Source organism: Sorghum bicolor, chromosome 6 (assembly GCF_000003195.3).
Source record: "Sorghum bicolor cultivar BTx623 chromosome 6, Sorghum_bicolor_NCBIv3, whole genome shotgun sequence".
Taxonomy (NCBI): domain Eukaryota; kingdom Viridiplantae; phylum Streptophyta; class Magnoliopsida; order Poales; family Poaceae; genus Sorghum; species Sorghum bicolor.
The window spans coordinates 45140162-45157426 of record NC_012875.2 but is presented as its reverse complement, the minus strand read 5'-3'; the positions used below and the strand labels follow the sequence as shown (position 1 = coordinate 45157426).

General features: G+C 44.7%; 4 protein-coding genes across 6 annotated transcripts; 2 read left to right on the top strand and 2 right to left on the bottom strand.

Annotated features, from left to right (window-relative positions):
• LOC8074010 (acetyltransferase At1g77540) lies at window positions 2670–3920 on the top strand. Its single transcript, XM_021463142.1, has 2 exons — window positions 2670–3336; window positions 3733–3920. The coding sequence occupies exons 1-2, from the start codon at window positions 2938–2940 to the stop codon at window positions 3814–3816; spliced, it is 483 nt and encodes a 160-aa protein (XP_021318817.1). The 5' UTR covers window positions 2670–2937; the 3' UTR covers window positions 3817–3920.
• LOC8080298 (F-box protein 7) lies at window positions 4080–9957 on the bottom strand. Its single transcript, XM_002446453.2, has 11 exons — window positions 9519–9957; window positions 8061–8147; window positions 7802–7908; window positions 6650–6766; window positions 6479–6575; window positions 5438–5511; window positions 5228–5281; window positions 5026–5130; window positions 4887–4945; window positions 4594–4804; window positions 4080–4466 (listed from the first exon to the last, which is right to left on the bottom strand). The coding sequence occupies exons 1-11, from the start codon at window positions 9529–9531 to the stop codon at window positions 4407–4409; spliced, it is 984 nt and encodes a 327-aa protein (XP_002446498.1). The 5' UTR covers window positions 9532–9957; the 3' UTR covers window positions 4080–4406.
• LOC8074009 (protein GrpE) lies at window positions 10120–12507 on the top strand. The gene is made up of 3 exons (XM_002447804.2): window positions 10120–10390; window positions 11184–11645; window positions 12068–12507. The coding sequence occupies exons 1-3, from the start codon at window positions 10181–10183 to the stop codon at window positions 12221–12223; spliced, it is 828 nt and encodes a 275-aa protein (XP_002447849.1). The 5' UTR covers window positions 10120–10180; the 3' UTR covers window positions 12224–12507.
• On the bottom strand, window positions 12702–16796 carry LOC8074008 (uncharacterized protein At4g26450). 3 transcript variants are annotated; one of them, XM_002446452.2, is made up of 5 exons: window positions 16581–16796; window positions 14490–16465; window positions 13559–13739; window positions 13383–13431; window positions 12702–13130 (listed from the first exon to the last, which is right to left on the bottom strand). In XM_002446452.2, the coding sequence occupies exons 2-5, from the start codon at window positions 16412–16414 to the stop codon at window positions 13078–13080; spliced, it is 2208 nt and encodes a 735-aa protein (XP_002446497.1). In that variant the 5' UTR covers window positions 16415–16465; window positions 16581–16796; the 3' UTR covers window positions 12702–13077. The 3 variants fall into 3 exon arrangements, with proteins under 3 accessions (XP_002446497.1, XP_021318815.1, XP_021318816.1); XM_021463140.1 differs by having other exon boundaries at window positions 12704–13130; window positions 14490–16462; XM_021463141.1 differs by having other exon boundaries at window positions 12704–13130; window positions 14490–16459.

Below are 17265 nucleotides of genomic sequence, written 5' to 3'. Positions count from 1 at the left end.
ACCGCCCCAAAGCCACGCCAACCATCAAAATAGATGACCTTCTGGTGTCTCTCGCTCTGCCGCCGCATATCATGAAATATACTCTGTCTGGCGGTGTTAATGTCTCCTGCACTGAATATGTGACCCTGAAGTGGAGGCAGCAGGAAGCAAAGTAAGGGCACATCAACTCGTTGAAGCTTCAATTGATAACAACAACAAAGTAAACAGATATGAATGCGTGCTCTGGTATGGTGTATGAATAATAACTCGATAAATGTTTGGTGGACATATGCTCCAGCTACTAGTAGAGTGCAGTGGTGTCTCAGAACTTGTTTCATCAATCAAAAATAACAATGCTTACGGTTACATGAATTTGGAGTATAGTAGCATACCGTTTCATATGGTTCCATGATGAAACTCCTCTTCTAGTAGGTGACCAATGCAAACAAATTGAACAGGAAAGGTGCGCATGAACGCCGATCTAATCCATAATAAATAAATCCACTGAACCGGTGATCAAGACCCACTCTCTGTCTAGCTCCTGCAGCGAAACCAAGTGTCAGATTTAACAAGCTGAGGGAGCAAATAATGTAAATATATATCACAGATGGTAACTGCTTACCAAGACCAGGAAGAAAGAAAGGCACACAATCTAACCCATCATTCATTCCATGAAGACTGCCTTCAGATCAGAAGGAAGCCGATCGAGAGATGTATGACGGCAGGTCAGCAGGAGACAGTCTAGCTGAGCAAGAGCAACTCCAGCCCACCTCCTAAACAAGTCCTTATTCTAAATCTAAGGACTTGATAAAAAAATCAACTCCAACCCACTTTCTAATTGGGCTCCTATTTTTCATGCCCTCACAAATTATAGTTTCAGCCTCTCACATCCAGAACCCTCCCCGATCTCGAAAAAAAAAATCCAGAACCCTCTATCCAGTGGGTCCCACCCACTTTCCTCCCCCCACCCATAAATCAAGACAAGAATTACAAATGGTGGAGTTGATGTAGAACTTGTCAATGACAGGTGGGTCCTATATGAGATAAGGACTTTAATTTAGGGACTTGAGATGGAGTTGCTCTAAGGGCCTGTTTGGTTCCCCTTGCTAAATTTTAGCTAGCTAAAATTATTTTAGTTATTCTTGGATGATTAATGGAACTAAACTATCTTAGCTCCTTTTAGTCAATATGTTTGGAACTTTATAGCTACTAAAGTAATTAAAGTTTAGCTAGCTAAAATTTACCAGGGAACCAAACATGGCCTAAGACTAACTGTTGTGCGTGGTCAGGCACCAGCAGCTATCTCTACCTTGCTCTGAGGACACGCAACACATGGTTCCTTGCTTCCTAGCTCCCTGAAGAGCTTTTTCTAGAGAAGATGTTCCTGACCGTAGCTGTGTAATAATAAGTTTTGTTAAAAGACGATACAATACAGGCAAAGAGCGGCAGAGATGGTGATCGATAAATATATATGCAAAATCTTGAAGAGTCAGCAAGGAGCCTACGGTGTTTGGTTGGCTGCCCAACCTGGTTATGGCTCACTTGAGCCAGTTTTTGGGTGTTTGGTTGGCTGTACTGGACCTGGGGCGGGTGTGTTTGGTTGGCGGCCCAACCTGGCCATGGCTCTCTTGAGCCAGTTTTTGGGTGTTTGGTTGGCTGTACTGAACCTAGGGCCTGGCTAATCAGAGCTAACCGTACGCCTGGAGCCTGGCCAGGATTGAACGGCCAAATCAGTCGTTCGATCCTAGCCAGGCCAGGGCCAGCGTCGGTCCGAGTTTTCATCACCGCTGCTCCGGTCGTCTCCTCCCCGTTCACCTGCGTCCCAGTACGTGCTCCGGCCGTCTCCTCCCCGCACACCAGCGGCGGCAAGCACCTGCTCTACCTCCGCCCCGCCAGCACCGCTGCCTTACGCCAGGACGCCATCAGGGTCTTCTCGTCGAAGGACCTCGGGCGCTCCTTCTCTGCCGCCGGAGCTGGAGATCTCCGGCCGCTCCCCTCGCCGTCATTCTCCCGACGGGGAGAGGTAGGGCCAGCCATCTCGAGCGACTCCCGGTGGAGCAGCTTCGCTCAGCTCCTCCGAGGTAGGGCCAGCCATCTCGAACTACTCACACACTGAGCTGAGCTCACTCTTTCTTTTTTTTCGTCGTTCCCCTTCTCTTCCCAATTCGCATCGCAGAGGTGCCAGTTGGTTCCCTTTCTTCCCAATTGAGATACTGACAGACTCGGAAGGAAAGGAAAGCAGGAGAGCAGGCAGAGAGAGCAAAGCAACATGTGCAGCCACGGCGGCGGAGGAGGACGAAGAGGGGAAGGTGGTGCCGTCGGGGAGGACGACCATCCGGCCTCCCTGGCGAGCGCGGCAATCACCTTGTTGATGTTGCCGTGCTGGCGCAGGCCCGCCAGGATCCGCCCCGTGGTCGCGCGCCGCTGCCGCTCCCGCATCTTGGTCCGCAGCTGTGTCACTGGTCCTGCGCACGGAGCGCCGCGGGGGCGGCTTATCCTCGCCGAGGTACGCGCCGACGAGCCTTGCTGCTGCTTGACATGTTGCTGCTGTGCTCGCAATGCTTGATATACGCAAGGCTCACCTCCAGCTCCGTCGCAGACTAGATGTTCGATGAAATGTCTAAGAGGGGGTGAGCTCACAAGAATAGAGAAGAGGTAATTGTATGTAGTGTAAATCAGACAACCAAACACATTTAGTTGTTGGTCAGGCTTAATAGATACATGCAACCAAACAAATCCATCCTGGCTTGTTAGAGGTTGTAGAGGACACGAACCAACCACACCCTACAGCGACAAATGCAATTCTTTGGGTCGCTTTTTCTGCGTATAAAGCAGCCATTGCAGCCTCCACTGGATCCCTAGCCCAGTTTATCGAGAAATTAAGGCCCAAGAATCTTGGTCTAACGAACCCTTGGCTGGGCCAACCCCAGAAACTGCCTGCTTTCCCCTGCCGGCGGCATGACCACGATCACATCACGGGCAAACGACCTAGCTGAGCAGAGGAGTCCGGCTCCGAGAGCACCAGAGAGTCGGCAGCAGCACCGGGGGATGGCGGAGGAGGAAGGCGGCGCGGCCCAGCGGACGGTGGATGCCCCTCCGCCGGAGACGGAGAGCATCGTGTGGAGCGAGGACAAGGGGAGGTTCGAGACGCCCGACGGCGAGGCCTTCCTCCAGTACCGCCTCCTCAGCGGCCACGGGGGCGGCGCGGCACCCGCGGTGGCGGTGATGGACATGGTGCACACGTACGTGCCGCGGAGCAAGCGCGGGCAGGGCCTCGCGGCGCGGCTCTGCGACGCCGCCTTCGACCACGCGCGGGGCCGCGGCATGCGCGTCCTCCCCACCTGCTCCTACATCTCCGTGAGTACCACCGGCCCGCGGCCCCCCCTTCTCCTCTTCTGCTCTACACGAATTCCTCTCCTGGCGGCTGCGGCGCTGCGCCTCGCTTCTCTCTCTCGTTCCGCTGGTGCTTTGGAGGAGGTTACAGGAATTGGAATTCATGAGTAGGGTTACTCCTCCTGATTTACTACAGCGACAGGAAAGAGCCTATTGCACTGATTTATCTGACAAAATGAGATATCGATTGGCAATTGGTTTTTTTTTTCCTAGAGGAAATTGGCAAATGTTCAGGAAAAACCTATTAAACGTTAAATTGTTTTTCAGTTGCTGACCTTGTGTCATCCAAATTTAGCAGGAATTTTACTCATTCAAGGCTGAATCTTTTGCTCAACTATTGAACTGTTTCCTGAGTTGCAGGACACTTACCTGCCTCGGAATCCGGCGCTGAAGGAGCTCGTGTACAAGGATGAAGAATCCCATCCCAAACCCAGCAGCATGTAGTTGTTGCTTGTACAAGAAACCAAATGCAACTAAATAAATAAGCAGATATCCGGCCAATAGAAATTTCTGTTGTATATCTCCAAAGGCCTTGGTGTCAGATGTTACACATTGTATCTCTGTTTCAGAACCATTCGATTTCGAAAAGATAATAAGCTTCAAATACTTGAAGCTTCTGCAGAACAACAGGTATAATACCGGTCATTCAGTACTCGAGTAGCCAAACATCAAGGCGTCGTTCCAATAAATAAATAAAAAAAAGAAGGTGCAAAGGTTTAACTGTACAATCAGAAAATATATACAAGAGTTTACAACGATAGACTGCTTGTTTTTATAGTACAGACCCACATTACTTCAGGACCAACAAGAAAAAAGAACCTGTTTCCAAGCATCAACAAACATAATGTATAATTATTCAAATTCATACAACAGCATGCAACCAACCAAAATGTGGAAACAAAACAACACTGTGTATTTACACATTGCTCTAGCAAGCGATCTGCGAGGGAATGAAATCGTTGGTCATCATCATTTTAACCTGTGACATGGCCATCAACCATCATTCTCCAATAGCCATCTTCGTCATGAAGAGCTCACCCAGGGACGTAGTAGTCCATCTTCTCCACAGGGAGGTTTAGCACCGAAGTATCAGCCTGAATAATTTACATACACACTTCAGTTAATCAAAATACCATGCTAGGGATAAAATATTGAACTATAAGTTGCAGTTAACCATCCCTCCAATGGCTGGTCACGGCAAATTAGATAAAAATGGTGTACCTCCTCAAACGGAACAAACACAAAGGGCGACAAACCCCTGCTGTGGGAAACAGCAGGCACATCTGGGTCATGTGTCTCATCCTCTTCCCAGCCGTCAACAAGTTCTAGTATGCTGCCTTTCCAATTTTGCAGTTCAGTTGCATTCACTCCAGTGGTTAGAATCTTCAGTACATCCAACCTGTTATTTGCACCAACTGTGGTTCCTCTAAGCCTGCAGAATGTTGGCACAACTTTCAAAGACTAGGAACTGGCAAAAATCTTCAAAACCTGGGCAACAATTTCATAAAAAATACCTAAGGCGCATCCTGACAAGCGTGTACCGATGTCCTGGATACAGGAGAGCCATTTCTATCTGCATGCCAGAAAGAGTAGCTCATATTAGGAAGAATGTGAAGGGCAGCTGAAGAAAGAATAGATCATCAGAACTCTCACCTGGCCATCCTCTGACAGTATGTAGTCGCCTTTAAATACACAATCAGCCTTTGATGCCCGGAAATGCATGCACTTAACAGCGTCTTTAACTTTATCTGGGGAGATCTGGTAATTCACAGGGATGAAAAAAAAAAGATAAGTGGAGCAGGTGAGAAATATGCTGTTGAGTGATAAAGGACAACATGAGAGTTGTGATAGGGACCTTATAGAGAAACTTCCCACTAGGAAAAAATCTCAAGTAACGGTAGTAGCAAACCTGAACATGAATGGGATGTATTGTCATTAATACCAACAATTTAGTAACACTTAGAACATCAAATCAATAAGATAACTGATAATAATACGTTCATAATGATCAGGATTTGTAGAAGTGTCACAACGAGGTGCAAAAAAACAAACAGTGCCACCATACCACATTGACAGTTTTCTTGAATTGCCATTCTGTAACTCCAGTATGAATATATGTGTTCCTGCTCACATAGAGACCTGAGTAAGCAACAAATATCAAAGTCAGTGCAAATATAATACACCAAAATACTGAAGGCTCTATTCAAATAGTATCAACTATACAGCAATAGCAACAGAGCAAATTAGTGGAATCAAGAACTTTCAGACAGTTTTAAAGAGAAAACTAATATTTATCGGAGAAGAACTATCTCCATGAATTGCAATGTGATGAGTTCTGCACCTAAAACTAAAATAACAATTCCAGCATGCCTTCATTTTAACACACAATTGAGTCTAAGGCGCATGGCTACTGGCTTACTGCGGATCTATAGATCATACTGATAAATTACAGCTCTATGGTATCCATGATGCATCAGACCTGAGTCTGCACTATGCAAACTAAATTAGGCACACTAGAACAAAGTGCCAGATCACAGCTCTGCGCATCCACTTAGTATATGAGATTTTGATTTATATTCACAGCCCCATTCAGAAAAACATCGTAAAGAACCTTTCAAACAATCATTCAGTCACTGGCATGGTGATCATTTTATCGATGAAATCATAGAAACAAGGTAGCACTTGACAAGGCTAAAAAAGATTCATAATCCGCAAAACATTCTTATCTAATTGTAGAAATATGCTTTCAGTAATGTACTAGTCCCTCCGTTCCAAATTGCAAGCCATTTTGGCTGTTCTAGATACATACTAGCAATGTTATCAAGTCATCTAACTAATCACGATTAGTCAGGCTCATCGGTGAGCTATGCACTACGATTAGTCGCGATAAATCGTGACTAATCGTGATTAGTCGGGCTGATCGTTGCCATGGTGACTAGGATCGATTAGATGATTTGATAACATTGATACATAGTTTTTTACTATGTACCTAGACATAGCGTATATCTAGGTGCAAAGCCAAAACTATGTATCTAGAATCCAAAACGACTTACAATTTGGAATGGAGGGAATATATTATATGACATAAGGCTTCTTGAATATTTACCGTCAATTCGGATTCTTGGTCTCTGCAGCCACATTCTCCTCCAAGAGGAATCATACAACGACCGAACCATCATGTAGTTTGCCTCCAATCCACTCCTCTTCATAACATAAAATTAGATGCTTGAGAAAATGTAAGAACATGTAACTGAATAACAAAATCAAGTACACTAACCTGCCAAGTTTTCAAGCATGCAGCACGCCACAAAGTAGGATTACGTGCAGTATATTTCCACTTGCGGCAGACACATGCAGCCCTCCCTAAAGTATATGGGCTCATTCTTGTGAAAATCTGTTGAAAAAAAGGCTTAAAACAGTTGAGCAAAGCAGCATTGCATTGATCACTGGCTTCTTTTCATACTGAAGTCATGATGGGATGAGGAACATGAGTGAAACTTGAGTTATGCCTTATCTCCTTAGCGAGAAGGAAAAAAATCCATTTTACTCCCCCGAAGTTCTACTAGAGTCTGTTTAGCATCCTAAAGTATTGTTTGCTTTAACTGAACCCCCTTAGATTACAATAAGGGTTCACAACACCACTCTCAGTTTTACTAACCAATTTTGATGATTGCAAAGATTGTATTGCCATGTATGGTGCCACATCATCCCCATTTCATATATTGCGCCTACCCCTCCAGCCCCAAAAACCAAACCCGCCTCCTCTCATAGGTAAGATCAGCATTCAACATTAGTACTGACAGCATGCGTGGAGTTATGTGCAGCATGGTAGAAACTATTGCTAAGCCCCCTTAATGGTCTGCATGCACATCATGCCATAGTTTCCAGTCTGCATAACATACGGTGGAAGTCATGGGCTCATGGGAATACTTGGAGAGCACCACAGCAGCCGCATGATGGCACAAAGTAACACCACTGGGATGAGGAATTGGGTATGTAGTTGCAACAGAGAGATCAGGTGGTGACTGGTGAGAGAGAATAAGGGACCAGATGTTAGGGCCACACAACCTTCCAAGTCATCAAAATAGTTTAGTAAAACCAGCATAGGGGGAAGTGGGTGATCTGAGCCCTTATTATAATCTCAAGGGGTTAAGTAAACCAAACAATACTTTAAGAGGCAAAGTGGACTCTCAGGATGCTTCAGTGACAGAATGGACTTTTTCCATGCAAGACATGTATTATGGATCAATCAAGTATATTAGTTCTTCTCCATAATGATTCAATAATACAATGAAATATACAGAGATACTAGCAGGAATACACATGGAATGATGTAATGGACATAATTGGAGAAAAATTTCAGTAAAATGTTTTCCACTTAGATGTTAAGGAAATGAAATAAATGCTGCTCACTTCAAATAACCATCACCTCGAGCATTAGTTCATCAGGTAGGCAATGGTGAATGAGTGCTGGATCAGGTTTGTAGCTCAAACTGCTGAATGGTGGCACAGGCTGAACTCTTATTCCATATAATTCTGTTAAGAAATTAGATAACGCAAGATAAAAGAACTGGTTAATCTATGTAGCACTAAAGAAGCTAATGTTCAATAGTCATTATTCAATTAAAAGAAAAAGGTGGCAGCCAGTTTAATCTTTAATTCAAACAGCAACCTCATGTTATACTTACTCAGCCAGGGTCTATCTGTTGCAATGTATCGCATGCTTAGGAAATGATCAAACGAGTTTATGTCAGGACGAATATCAACAGAGATATCTGCATGAGGAGACATTATTATATCAGTATATCATGTATGTGTGAGAGTGAATACTAAGAACAAATCCAGAATCAAACCAGCAACACGAATACATGATGTCCTGTGGACATGTAACTCTTGATGCAAAATATCCCTTAGCTAAATTGACGATGAGCACATAACTACGCTTACAAGGAAAGTTCAGTGAGAAACATGGCATATATCTCACAGAAACAGCCTTTGCCATGCTCTAGCACAGCCAATCCAAAACAATGTTGTTAGGATCAGATAGAGTTAGTGATGTGAACTGTGGTCAAGGATCAACCATAAAAAAGCCTTAAATCCCTCATAATTTATCACAAGCAAATCATTCCAAAAGTCATATGTATCAATTATTATATAGGATCGGAATCCTATGTAAGATCTTACTGGTATGGGACTATACGAAACTTTTATGTAGGATAGCTGGATAGGGTGCTATAAAATTTCGGATACATGGTGGGTTCAGTATCATTTTGGCATGGTAAGATTATAGTATAAGATTCTAGGATCCAGATTGATATCCCTAACAATCTTGATCATAAATGAAGAATTAGGATAGCAGTTTATCGCCTCAAATAACAGCACTAAAGTAGCACACTTTGTCAGAGGATTCCATTGACACTAGGTAAATCAGGGAGTTGTTTTTACGTATTTCTGTAGTCCCTGTACAGGATAACAACTTCCAACTACTGAGGATGATCTCTGTATACCACCTTGGATGTCCATTAGAATCCTATAATCCTTTGTAATCTACTTCAATATCAAACAAACAATACAGTATCTCATGAAATGTTTGAGGAATGGGGGAAAACATATGTCTCTGCTATTTTGGTGAGACGATCGTCTTTCCTCAATTTTACTTGTTTGCTGACAGATTTGATACAAATATCAAGTGTGGCCTGTCTGTTGTAGGTAATTACATGAGAACAGATAACAAGGCCCCTTGCAAACGGCTCGAATTTCCATGTGATCTACGACTTGGCTAGCTAATATTCTTTGAGTAAAAATTTAAGAACACCTATTGACGAGTCCCCATAGAAGGTATACTATCTTTGCCAAAGAAAACGATGAACAGACGATCAGGGCATGTACTTGGCTCGATTTTTTTTGGGTTTTATTTGAACAACACCAAACAAATCGTGTACAGAAAAAGGATTCCAATGAAATTGCACCATCTTGTAAAAAAAAATGCACCATAACTCAATTCATTCTAAGCCACTTATGGATCACCTGATACCAAATCATTACATTCACAGGTAGACCCAAAGAAAATAATCAAAGAAGTACTAGGTGGGAGAAAAATGGAGACTCCCTCCTATCAATCCCACAAATTAAGCGCGGAGGAATACCTGAGGAAGCCATTAGGACCCAGAAGCTTGGGACGATTTGCACCGAATCGACCAGGGGACGGTGGGAAGCTCGCTCGCGAGCACTGAATAGTCAATAGCCGTTCCCTCTTCTGATCCTCTCTCAGCCACGAATCACGCCCCAGGAAGAAAAAAATCCGGACCTACGAACCAACGCTCGATGGTCCCGAGCCAACCCCCCACCCCCACCCCGACCCCGCGGCACACCGCGCGTTCGCCGGGCAACACCTACGCCACCGCCCTCGCGCGCCCGCCGGCAAGCGAGCGAGCCGCGGCGCCTGGGACCGAGACGTGGACGGCCGCCGAGAGCGCGCTCGAGATGTGGCTGGGGAGCGACGTGGGGCCAGGGGGGACTCGAAACGAAACGGGAGCACGAAACGAGACGGTTCGAGGCGCGGCGCGGCGGTAGCGACCTGCCTCCCTGCCGGCTGCCGACGTTGCCGTCCCGCCCGCCTCAACTATCTGTGGACAGGGTCCCGCCCCGTGATCCAACGGCCCGCATGGCCTGCGCGCGAACGGACGGCATCCAGGGGTTGACCCTTTTTTTTTTCCCCTTTTCTTTTTATTTATTTATTTTTTTTCTTTTTCTGGGTACATTCCGGACAGTAGAGTGGGGGGGAGTAGAGGACGATAGATAGGGCAGCATGGCGGCAACCTTCTGCGCCGGGCCCGCCGCATCCGCGGTAGCAAACCCTAGCTCCGCCGGCTGCCGACGCCAGAACCTACCTCGGGCTGGCGTGCTGTCTGCCTGCTGGCGGCCCACCCGGCCGATTCCCGCCTTCCTCTCCCTCCGGCGCCCCAATGCCGAGCTGCGGCCGCTACGCGTGGCCGCCGGCTCCGGCGTTGACCCGAAGGTGAGGTACTTCAGACCTACTTTTGCGGTTAGTGGGTAAGTGGCAACGTGGGTTGGGTGAGAGGCAGCGAGGGAGTGATTTGCTCGCGGAGAATTTCGCCCCTTTGGGGGGCACTTGCAACTTGCAAGCTTGAGGAGCAGAGAGAGTAGGGAAGCACTGTTCTTGGAGAAGTGTGAAGATTTCTCTGTGTTAGTTCAAGATTCTCGTATGTTTGTGTGCTATTAGGTGTGTCTTATTCTTCGATAGTTTGTTCCGTGACTAGCTGCCATTGGAGTGTTACAAAGAGTGACTAATGCAGACCTGAACTTTGTGTGTTAAGGTGCCATTGCTAATTTTGCGATAAATACCCATCTTTGGTATGCTCTTAATATGCCCTGGACTACAAGAACCTGCAGTTAATCTACACTAGTTGGGGTTTGCCAAATACAGAAGAAGGTGAACTAAAATTAGATTGCTTTGCTATTACTATATGTGACTAGTCACATGGGTGTCTGGAGGACATGAGAAATTCCTTCCTTTTTTCTCTGAGCTAAATCGGATAGTTTGAAGAATAGTGTGAGAAAATAGGAAGTTTTGTGGCGCTGTTGTAAAGTTGCATTTCGAGCTGCTATTGCAACTTGTGAGCAATGAGGTGAAGTAATTGAAATATTTATTTAAATGGTAGCAATGAAATGGGGAGAGAAACAAACCATTTGAAAAATGCCCACGTTCTCTGTTGGATCTTCTTGTCTTGCATTTCGTTTTAACCAAATGTGCTTCATCAAGTTTCACCAAAATGAGTACTTTGCTGCAGGTTGTCAATGGGGAAGATTTTCCTCCCATGAAGGACCTAATTCAACTATACAGGACAGCTTTTCAACAAGGAAATGATGAGGTTCTTGGTGAAGTTGAGAAGGCAATCACTGCTGTGGAAAAAGAGAAGAGTAGGGTAGCTTCTCAGTTTGAAAGTATTACAACCGAAATAACTTCTGGGAAGGAGAAGTTTATTCGCTTAAATGCTGATCTGGAGAATTTCCGGAAACAGACTGAAAAGGATCGTGCAAAGTTTACATCAAATATGCGGGTGCAAGTTGTTCAGAGTCTGTTACCTCTGGTTGATAGTTTTGAGAAAACGAATTTAGAGAACACACCAGAGACTGAGAAGGAGCAAAAGATCAGCACAAGCTATCAAGGCATATACAAGCAGTTAGTTGAAACACTAAGATATTTGGGTGTAGGAGTAGTGGAAACAGTTGGCAAGCCATTTGATCCTTCAGTAAGTAATATTTACCCTTCCATCACCTGTTTCGTTCTCATGGTCTGGCGCTCTCCCCAAAACGTGGATGGAAACAAGAAACAACATATTGGATCCTTTTGAACATGCAAAAGGAATTCCATTCCAGTATTAACAGATGCATAGTAATACCTAGGTTTTTTATGGCCTGGTTCATACTCATGGGATTGAGCTTACAGCTTAGCTTTCACAGAGATTCCCGCGTCTACTTTGCAGCACATCTCTGTTGATCTAAATAATCATATTGGGAATTTGAGAGAAAAAATGATCATCTACTTTCAGTGCTTATATACAGATAGAAAGTATGAAGATATGCATGAGAGTTCAATAATGTTACTTTTATGTTCATCATATATGCACCTCTGTGGGGGCTCATTCTTTATGTTTTCTTACTTATTGTGCAGGTCCATGAAGCCATCTCACGAGAAGCATCCATGCAATTCAAGGCAGGGATTGTCATGCATGAAGTCCGCAGAGGGTTCCATTTGAAGGAGAGGCTGCTAAGGCCTGCTACTGTTAAGGTCTCTACTGGCTCTGGCAAACAAAGCGCAAGCTCATAAGAGGGGGGCAAAGATGCCTTTTTGTGAATCTGATCAAACGACCATCAGGAACTGATAGACAAGGAACCTCTCCTTTTGAGCAACTTTTCTGTTCATAACATGACAAATGTGTTTGATATCAAATGAGATAGGTCACCTATGTATGGTGTTGCCAGGGAGCATCAGCTTGAAGTTTTGCTGTTATTTGTAATCTGCTAGAATTTTGTCCACCAAAAGAGAGTGAAACATTCAACATACATACCGGATATATTGACTTCCTTTCTCCAACTAAGAGTGTTTTTTCATGAATTAAATCTCCCTCCTGGCAATTGAGCTGTTGGCACCTTTTTCACACATTCACTTCTTGATTAGAAAAAGGAAGTTCGATAAAAAAAAAACACTACATCTATTCGAAGGGATTTTCATCGATTCCTATCCAAACAAGCTTACAACTTACAAGCCACAAACCACCCAACTTAGAGTGCAACAAGAACACAGATATAACAAATAAACAATTTTATTTTGGAAAATAGAACTGTTAAGAATGATTTCGGATGAATACTCTATCGTGCTTGCGTCAATTCCCTTGAATTACATGACAGCTATACTACAACTTTTTACACCACTGTTGGGCAAGGCAGGGACACGGAGTTTGAACATATCTCGCTCTTTGAGCTGCCGCCGCAGACCCTGGTATTACAAAAGCCCCAATATATATAGCCTGGTAGATACAAGTGTATGAGGTGCTGCTGTCGCACGAGCATACGGGATTCTATTTGTTAGGCACGATCTGGTGCTTTATTTCTGCCTATGCAAGTGTAACTGGTATTTATCAGTCGAACTCCAGAACAGTTTTAGCGACATGGGTCGGTGACTCAGAAGAACTTTTCATAGTCTTGAGGTTGCTGGTCCCAAACCTCCATAAAACCTGAAACCATAAAGAACAAAATTTAACAAACAATGCACAAGGACCAAGGATCTTAGGACATGATGCATTCCCCCCTTCTCTTTAGGAAAAAATAAGGAAGTAAAACAGATCCTTATGTGGCCGTTTCAAATTTTCAACACAATAAAACGGGAAATGAAAGAATGCCAGCAAAGCCACACAGTTGCCAAGAAACAACAATATAATAAAAGCACATAATTGTAGAAAGGCAAAGTGAAGAAGCAGAAAAGTTACCTATGTCACCAAGAGAACTGTAAATTGGATCATCCATCACAGTTATGCCCTGCAGGAACAATAACAAAAAATGATGTAAGTACTCCATTACAGATGACAGAAATGAAGCAATATTTGATTCTGAAATCTTTACCATAAGTCTATATGTGATGGCTAAAAATAGCAGGAAAGCTCACCTCTGAACCATTTAGGTCCATCCCATCTTGAAGTTCTGTTTGCATTGATTGGTAGCATGACATATCAGCACCAAGGTAATCTGAAATTGCAAGACCATAACCATCTTGGATACCATGTAGAGCATCGGTGTTCGCCGGAGGATTCATCATGCCCTCCATGCTAGAATAAACCATCTCACCTCTGATTGACAGCAATTGTATTAGTACACAGGAATGAATCAGATTTAACATATGTGGCCAGATGCCACAGGGGGTAAAAAAGCATGTCCAGTAAACATTGTAACAACAGTTAACTAATGCATAGACTAACATGGCCAAAGATGGCTGCTCCATATTACCAGTGCACCATGCAGAAATAACTGCAGCATGGACCAATAATAATTAGATTGAAAAGACACCAATCTATCATTCCATCCTCAACACTGCTATGGCATAGTTTCTATAATCAAAATGCATGCTAGCCAGAAATCTGTAACAAGTCTGATCAATGTTCTTAAGGATAAAATTTGATTGCCACTACAGCCCAAAGCCCCAAATTAATTCATGTTCCAGTAGCTACGAACAAGTTTCATGTTTTTGTTGAATCTTGAATGAATGAAAATAAATGTGAAAAATGTATATCATGCTATTGACTATTTGACATAATGGCGGATTTGCTTCAAATCAATCATAAACCAACTAGTAGCATGATAGCTGCCGACCTTGTTTGCCAACAGCACATTTTTTTTACAGATAGTAGCTACCACTCATAATTTTCTACAAAAAGATGGTCACCTAAAGGTAACTAGTCCAAGACAAGTTTCTCATAGTCATAGGGCTCTGATTCCCCATATTTTATCAGCCCATAATATCAGAAATGAAAACAAAACATTCTCTCTATGACTCTATGTATCCTTTCACCTGGATGAAACAGCAGAGAAGAATAACTCACTTTGATTTTGAAGTGTCACAAGCACCAGCTTCATTTGGTGAGTCATCTTCGATATCAATAACTTGAACTGCCTTATTTCCCAACAGAAATGGAGCACATGTGTCAGTATTACTTGGATTGTTACCAAAAGCTGTTCCAAAGTCAACTTGTTGATTATCTTGTAGGCCCACTGAACATCCAGCAGTGGAGTTTTGGCCTAAACGAGGGTCACCTCGCATGTCAGCAACCTCTGGACTACCAACCAGGTTGAGATCACGTATTTTAAATGAGCTAGACTGGCCAAGCTTTTCCTCTTCCATTGTAACAGCATGTTCTGCTTTGATATTGGGTAATAACTCCGAATCAACTGTTTTCCCTTTATTGGGTGGATCGATCAACACTTCATCTTGTGGCGGTGTATCTAAATTGTAGATTTGTATTCCTTTCTCAACTTGCAAATTGAAGTTATTCTGACAAGAAGCAAATGTAGGAGACAGTTCATTTGTCTCCTTATTATCCTCTACTTCATTATGTCGAGGGATGTTCTTCTGTTCTTCCATTTCTTCAGTTTCACCTTGTGTTTCCTTTTCATGGAATGTCACTGATTCTTCCACTTGATTGCAGATAGTGCTTTGTTCAGCATGTTCTTGGTCTTGGCCAACCAGCTCATCTTTACTGTCTTCCTCGATGCTAGTTACGGAATTGGTGTTAGCTTCTCCATCCATTGCCATCTGGGCCATTTCTTCAGCAATAACCGGATTGACCTGTTCGGACACAACAATTTCTCTTTGAGCTGGTCCAACATTCCTGTTTGCAAGCACTGATCGTGGTCTTGTTGGAACTCTTGCAAAACTACAATAGTTTAGCAAATTTCTAGCATCATTAGGCAAATTGTTCTCCACAACAGAGACCTCTTCAGACGTTGTGTCATCTTCAGCCTTCTCATGCAAAGTACTGCCACCTTCAACCTTGTCATTCAGAACACCAATATCTTCAGGCCTCCCATCTGAGACCTTTTCACCTGAGGATACTGGCAAATGTTTTGTCTCTGCCCCTTGAACACCATCAGAAGAACCATTATTGCTATTATCCTCACCATTCAACCCTTGCTCGACTACGTCTGAATTAGACACCACACTGTTCTCCTGCATTTTGTTTGCCTCATTTTCATCCTCCACCTCTTGCAAAGCATCAGCTTTCTGCTGGGCATTGCTGTTAGAACTAGCCTTTGACCCAGTATCCTCCAGCTCCGACTCTCCCATCGCCTCCACCTTCGATGATGGCCCCTCCCCAGCCACCCCCGACACGCTACTACCAACCTCGTCAATCCCACCACCGCTTCGGCGCTCCCTTTTGAACCCAGGAGCCCCATCTTCATCCTCATCATCATAACTCTGGATATCAGAATACCGCCTGTTCCTCCCCCTATCCTTTGTCCAATCTGAATACTTATTGTCAGCCCCAAATTTCCTTTTCCCCCTTCCATTATAGTTACTACTGTTGCTGCTACTGTAGTCACCACCGCGGTTACGCCGCGAGCGGGCATTCCGAATACCACGCTCCTCATCAACTTGCCGCCGGCCATTCCTGGCGCCATAGTATGCTGGGGCTTCCTGTGTCACCGAAAGCGGCAGTGGAGGTGGAGGCGGAGGCGGAGGCAGCAGCTGGCCCCACCCTCCAGCGACGGCTGTGCCGCCACGCTGCTGCAGGGAGCCCGGTGGGAGCACGCCCTTCGCCACCAGGTACTCGGCAGCGAGGCGGCCGGCCTCCATGAGCACCTCATACTTGTTCTGCCGCGGCAGAGGCAGCGCGGCCGACGGAAGGGGAGGCGGCGGCGGCGGCGGCGGGTAGAACTGCTTTTGTCCGCGGCTGTAGGCGCCGCCGCCGCCGCCGCCGCGTGCGAACGGCGGCATGCCGCTGCGGCTGCCGGCATGCTGGTACTGCATCCGCGGGGGCTGGTACCCGGATCGCGGCAGCGGCAAGCTCACGCCCTGCTGCTGCGCCCAATCCATTCACGCGGCGGCGGAATCAGATGCGGCCGAGAGCAAATCAAGCAAACAAAATCGGAGACGAGGAATGGATAAAAATGAACAGGGGGCGTGCGAATCGAACCCTAGGCACGACGAGGTCTCAGGAGTTGACTGCGGCGGCGACGGCAGCGGCGGCGAGGGTGCCGGCGGTGACCATCGGAGCCGCGTCAAACGGAGTCAGGGTTAGCGTCCCTTGAATTATAAATTTCGTTTTGGTTTTTGACAGAAAATGGAAGAAAGTTTTGAGAGTGATTTGTGGAGTTCGATGTTTTCGTAGTCAAGAAGTTTGTTTCCTTTTTGTTTTTCTGGTCGGTCGTTGCGGGTTGGGGCCAGAGGTGTGGGTGCACGTGTTTTCTTATCGCCACAGTGGATGTGGGTTGTTGGGAGACAGACAGGTGGGCCAGAGAACTGCTTTGGTCGGTCTGTCAGGGGAGAAATGGGTCATCTGTGTGCAGATTGCGATGGGAATCGGGTTAGTTTGGACACGGGAGTGCCCAGTGTAGTATGCTATTCTCACTCGTTTAGAATAATAATATAGTCTCCAAATACTCTTTATTTTTATAAAAAATATTTATTAAAAAATGATATATATATATAAGTATTTTTCAAGATAAATCTATTTATATAATTTTTACATTTTCAAACTCAGCAATTTAAAAGTTATTTATGATTTATATTCTTTATTTTTGACTCAAATTTTGTCGAAAATAACTTTTTTTATAGGTATAAAGAAAGTACAGTTTTTCAGGTTAATTGAACAAGTACAT

What these genes read in the sequence shown, in the direction of transcription:
- LOC8080298 (XM_002446453.2), bottom strand. An exon ending in GTGGGAAGTTTCTCTATAAG is followed by an intron (nt 5,131 to 5,227) that starts GTCCCTATCACA and finishes GTGAATTACCAG; the next exon opens with ATCTCCCCAGATAAAGTTAA. An exon ending in TGTTTGTTCCGTTTGAGGAG is followed by an intron (nt 4,467 to 4,593) that starts GTACACCATTTT and finishes TAAATTATTCAG; the next exon opens with GCTGATACTTCGGTGCTAAA.
- LOC8074010 (XM_021463142.1), top strand. Translation starts at nt 2,938, where the DNA reads ATGACCACGATCACATCACGGGCAAACGACCTAGCTGAGCAGAGGAGT. An exon ending in CCACCTGCTCCTACATCTCC is followed by an intron (nt 3,337 to 3,732) that starts GTGAGTACCACC and finishes CCTGAGTTGCAG; the next exon opens with GACACTTACCTGCCTCGGAA.
- LOC8074008 (XM_002446452.2), bottom strand. Translation starts at nt 16,414, where the DNA reads ATGCAGTACCAGCATGCCGGCAGCCGCAGCGGCATGCCGCCGTTCGCA. An exon ending in TGGACCTAAATGGTTCAGAG is followed by an intron (nt 13,432 to 13,558) that starts GTGAGCTTTCCT and finishes TTGTTCCTGCAG; the next exon opens with GGCATAACTGTGATGGATGA. An exon ending in CAGTTCTCTTGGTGACATAG is followed by an intron (nt 13,131 to 13,382) that starts GTAACTTTTCTG and finishes TTATGGTTTCAG; the next exon opens with GTTTTATGGAGGTTTGGGAC.
- LOC8074009 (XM_002447804.2), top strand. Translation starts at nt 10,181, where the DNA reads ATGGCGGCAACCTTCTGCGCCGGGCCCGCCGCATCCGCGGTAGCAAAC. An exon ending in GCTCCGGCGTTGACCCGAAG is followed by an intron (nt 10,391 to 11,183) that starts GTGAGGTACTTC and finishes ACTTTGCTGCAG; the next exon opens with GTTGTCAATGGGGAAGATTT. An exon ending in GCAAGCCATTTGATCCTTCA is followed by an intron (nt 11,646 to 12,067) that starts GTAAGTAATATT and finishes CTTATTGTGCAG; the next exon opens with GTCCATGAAGCCATCTCACG.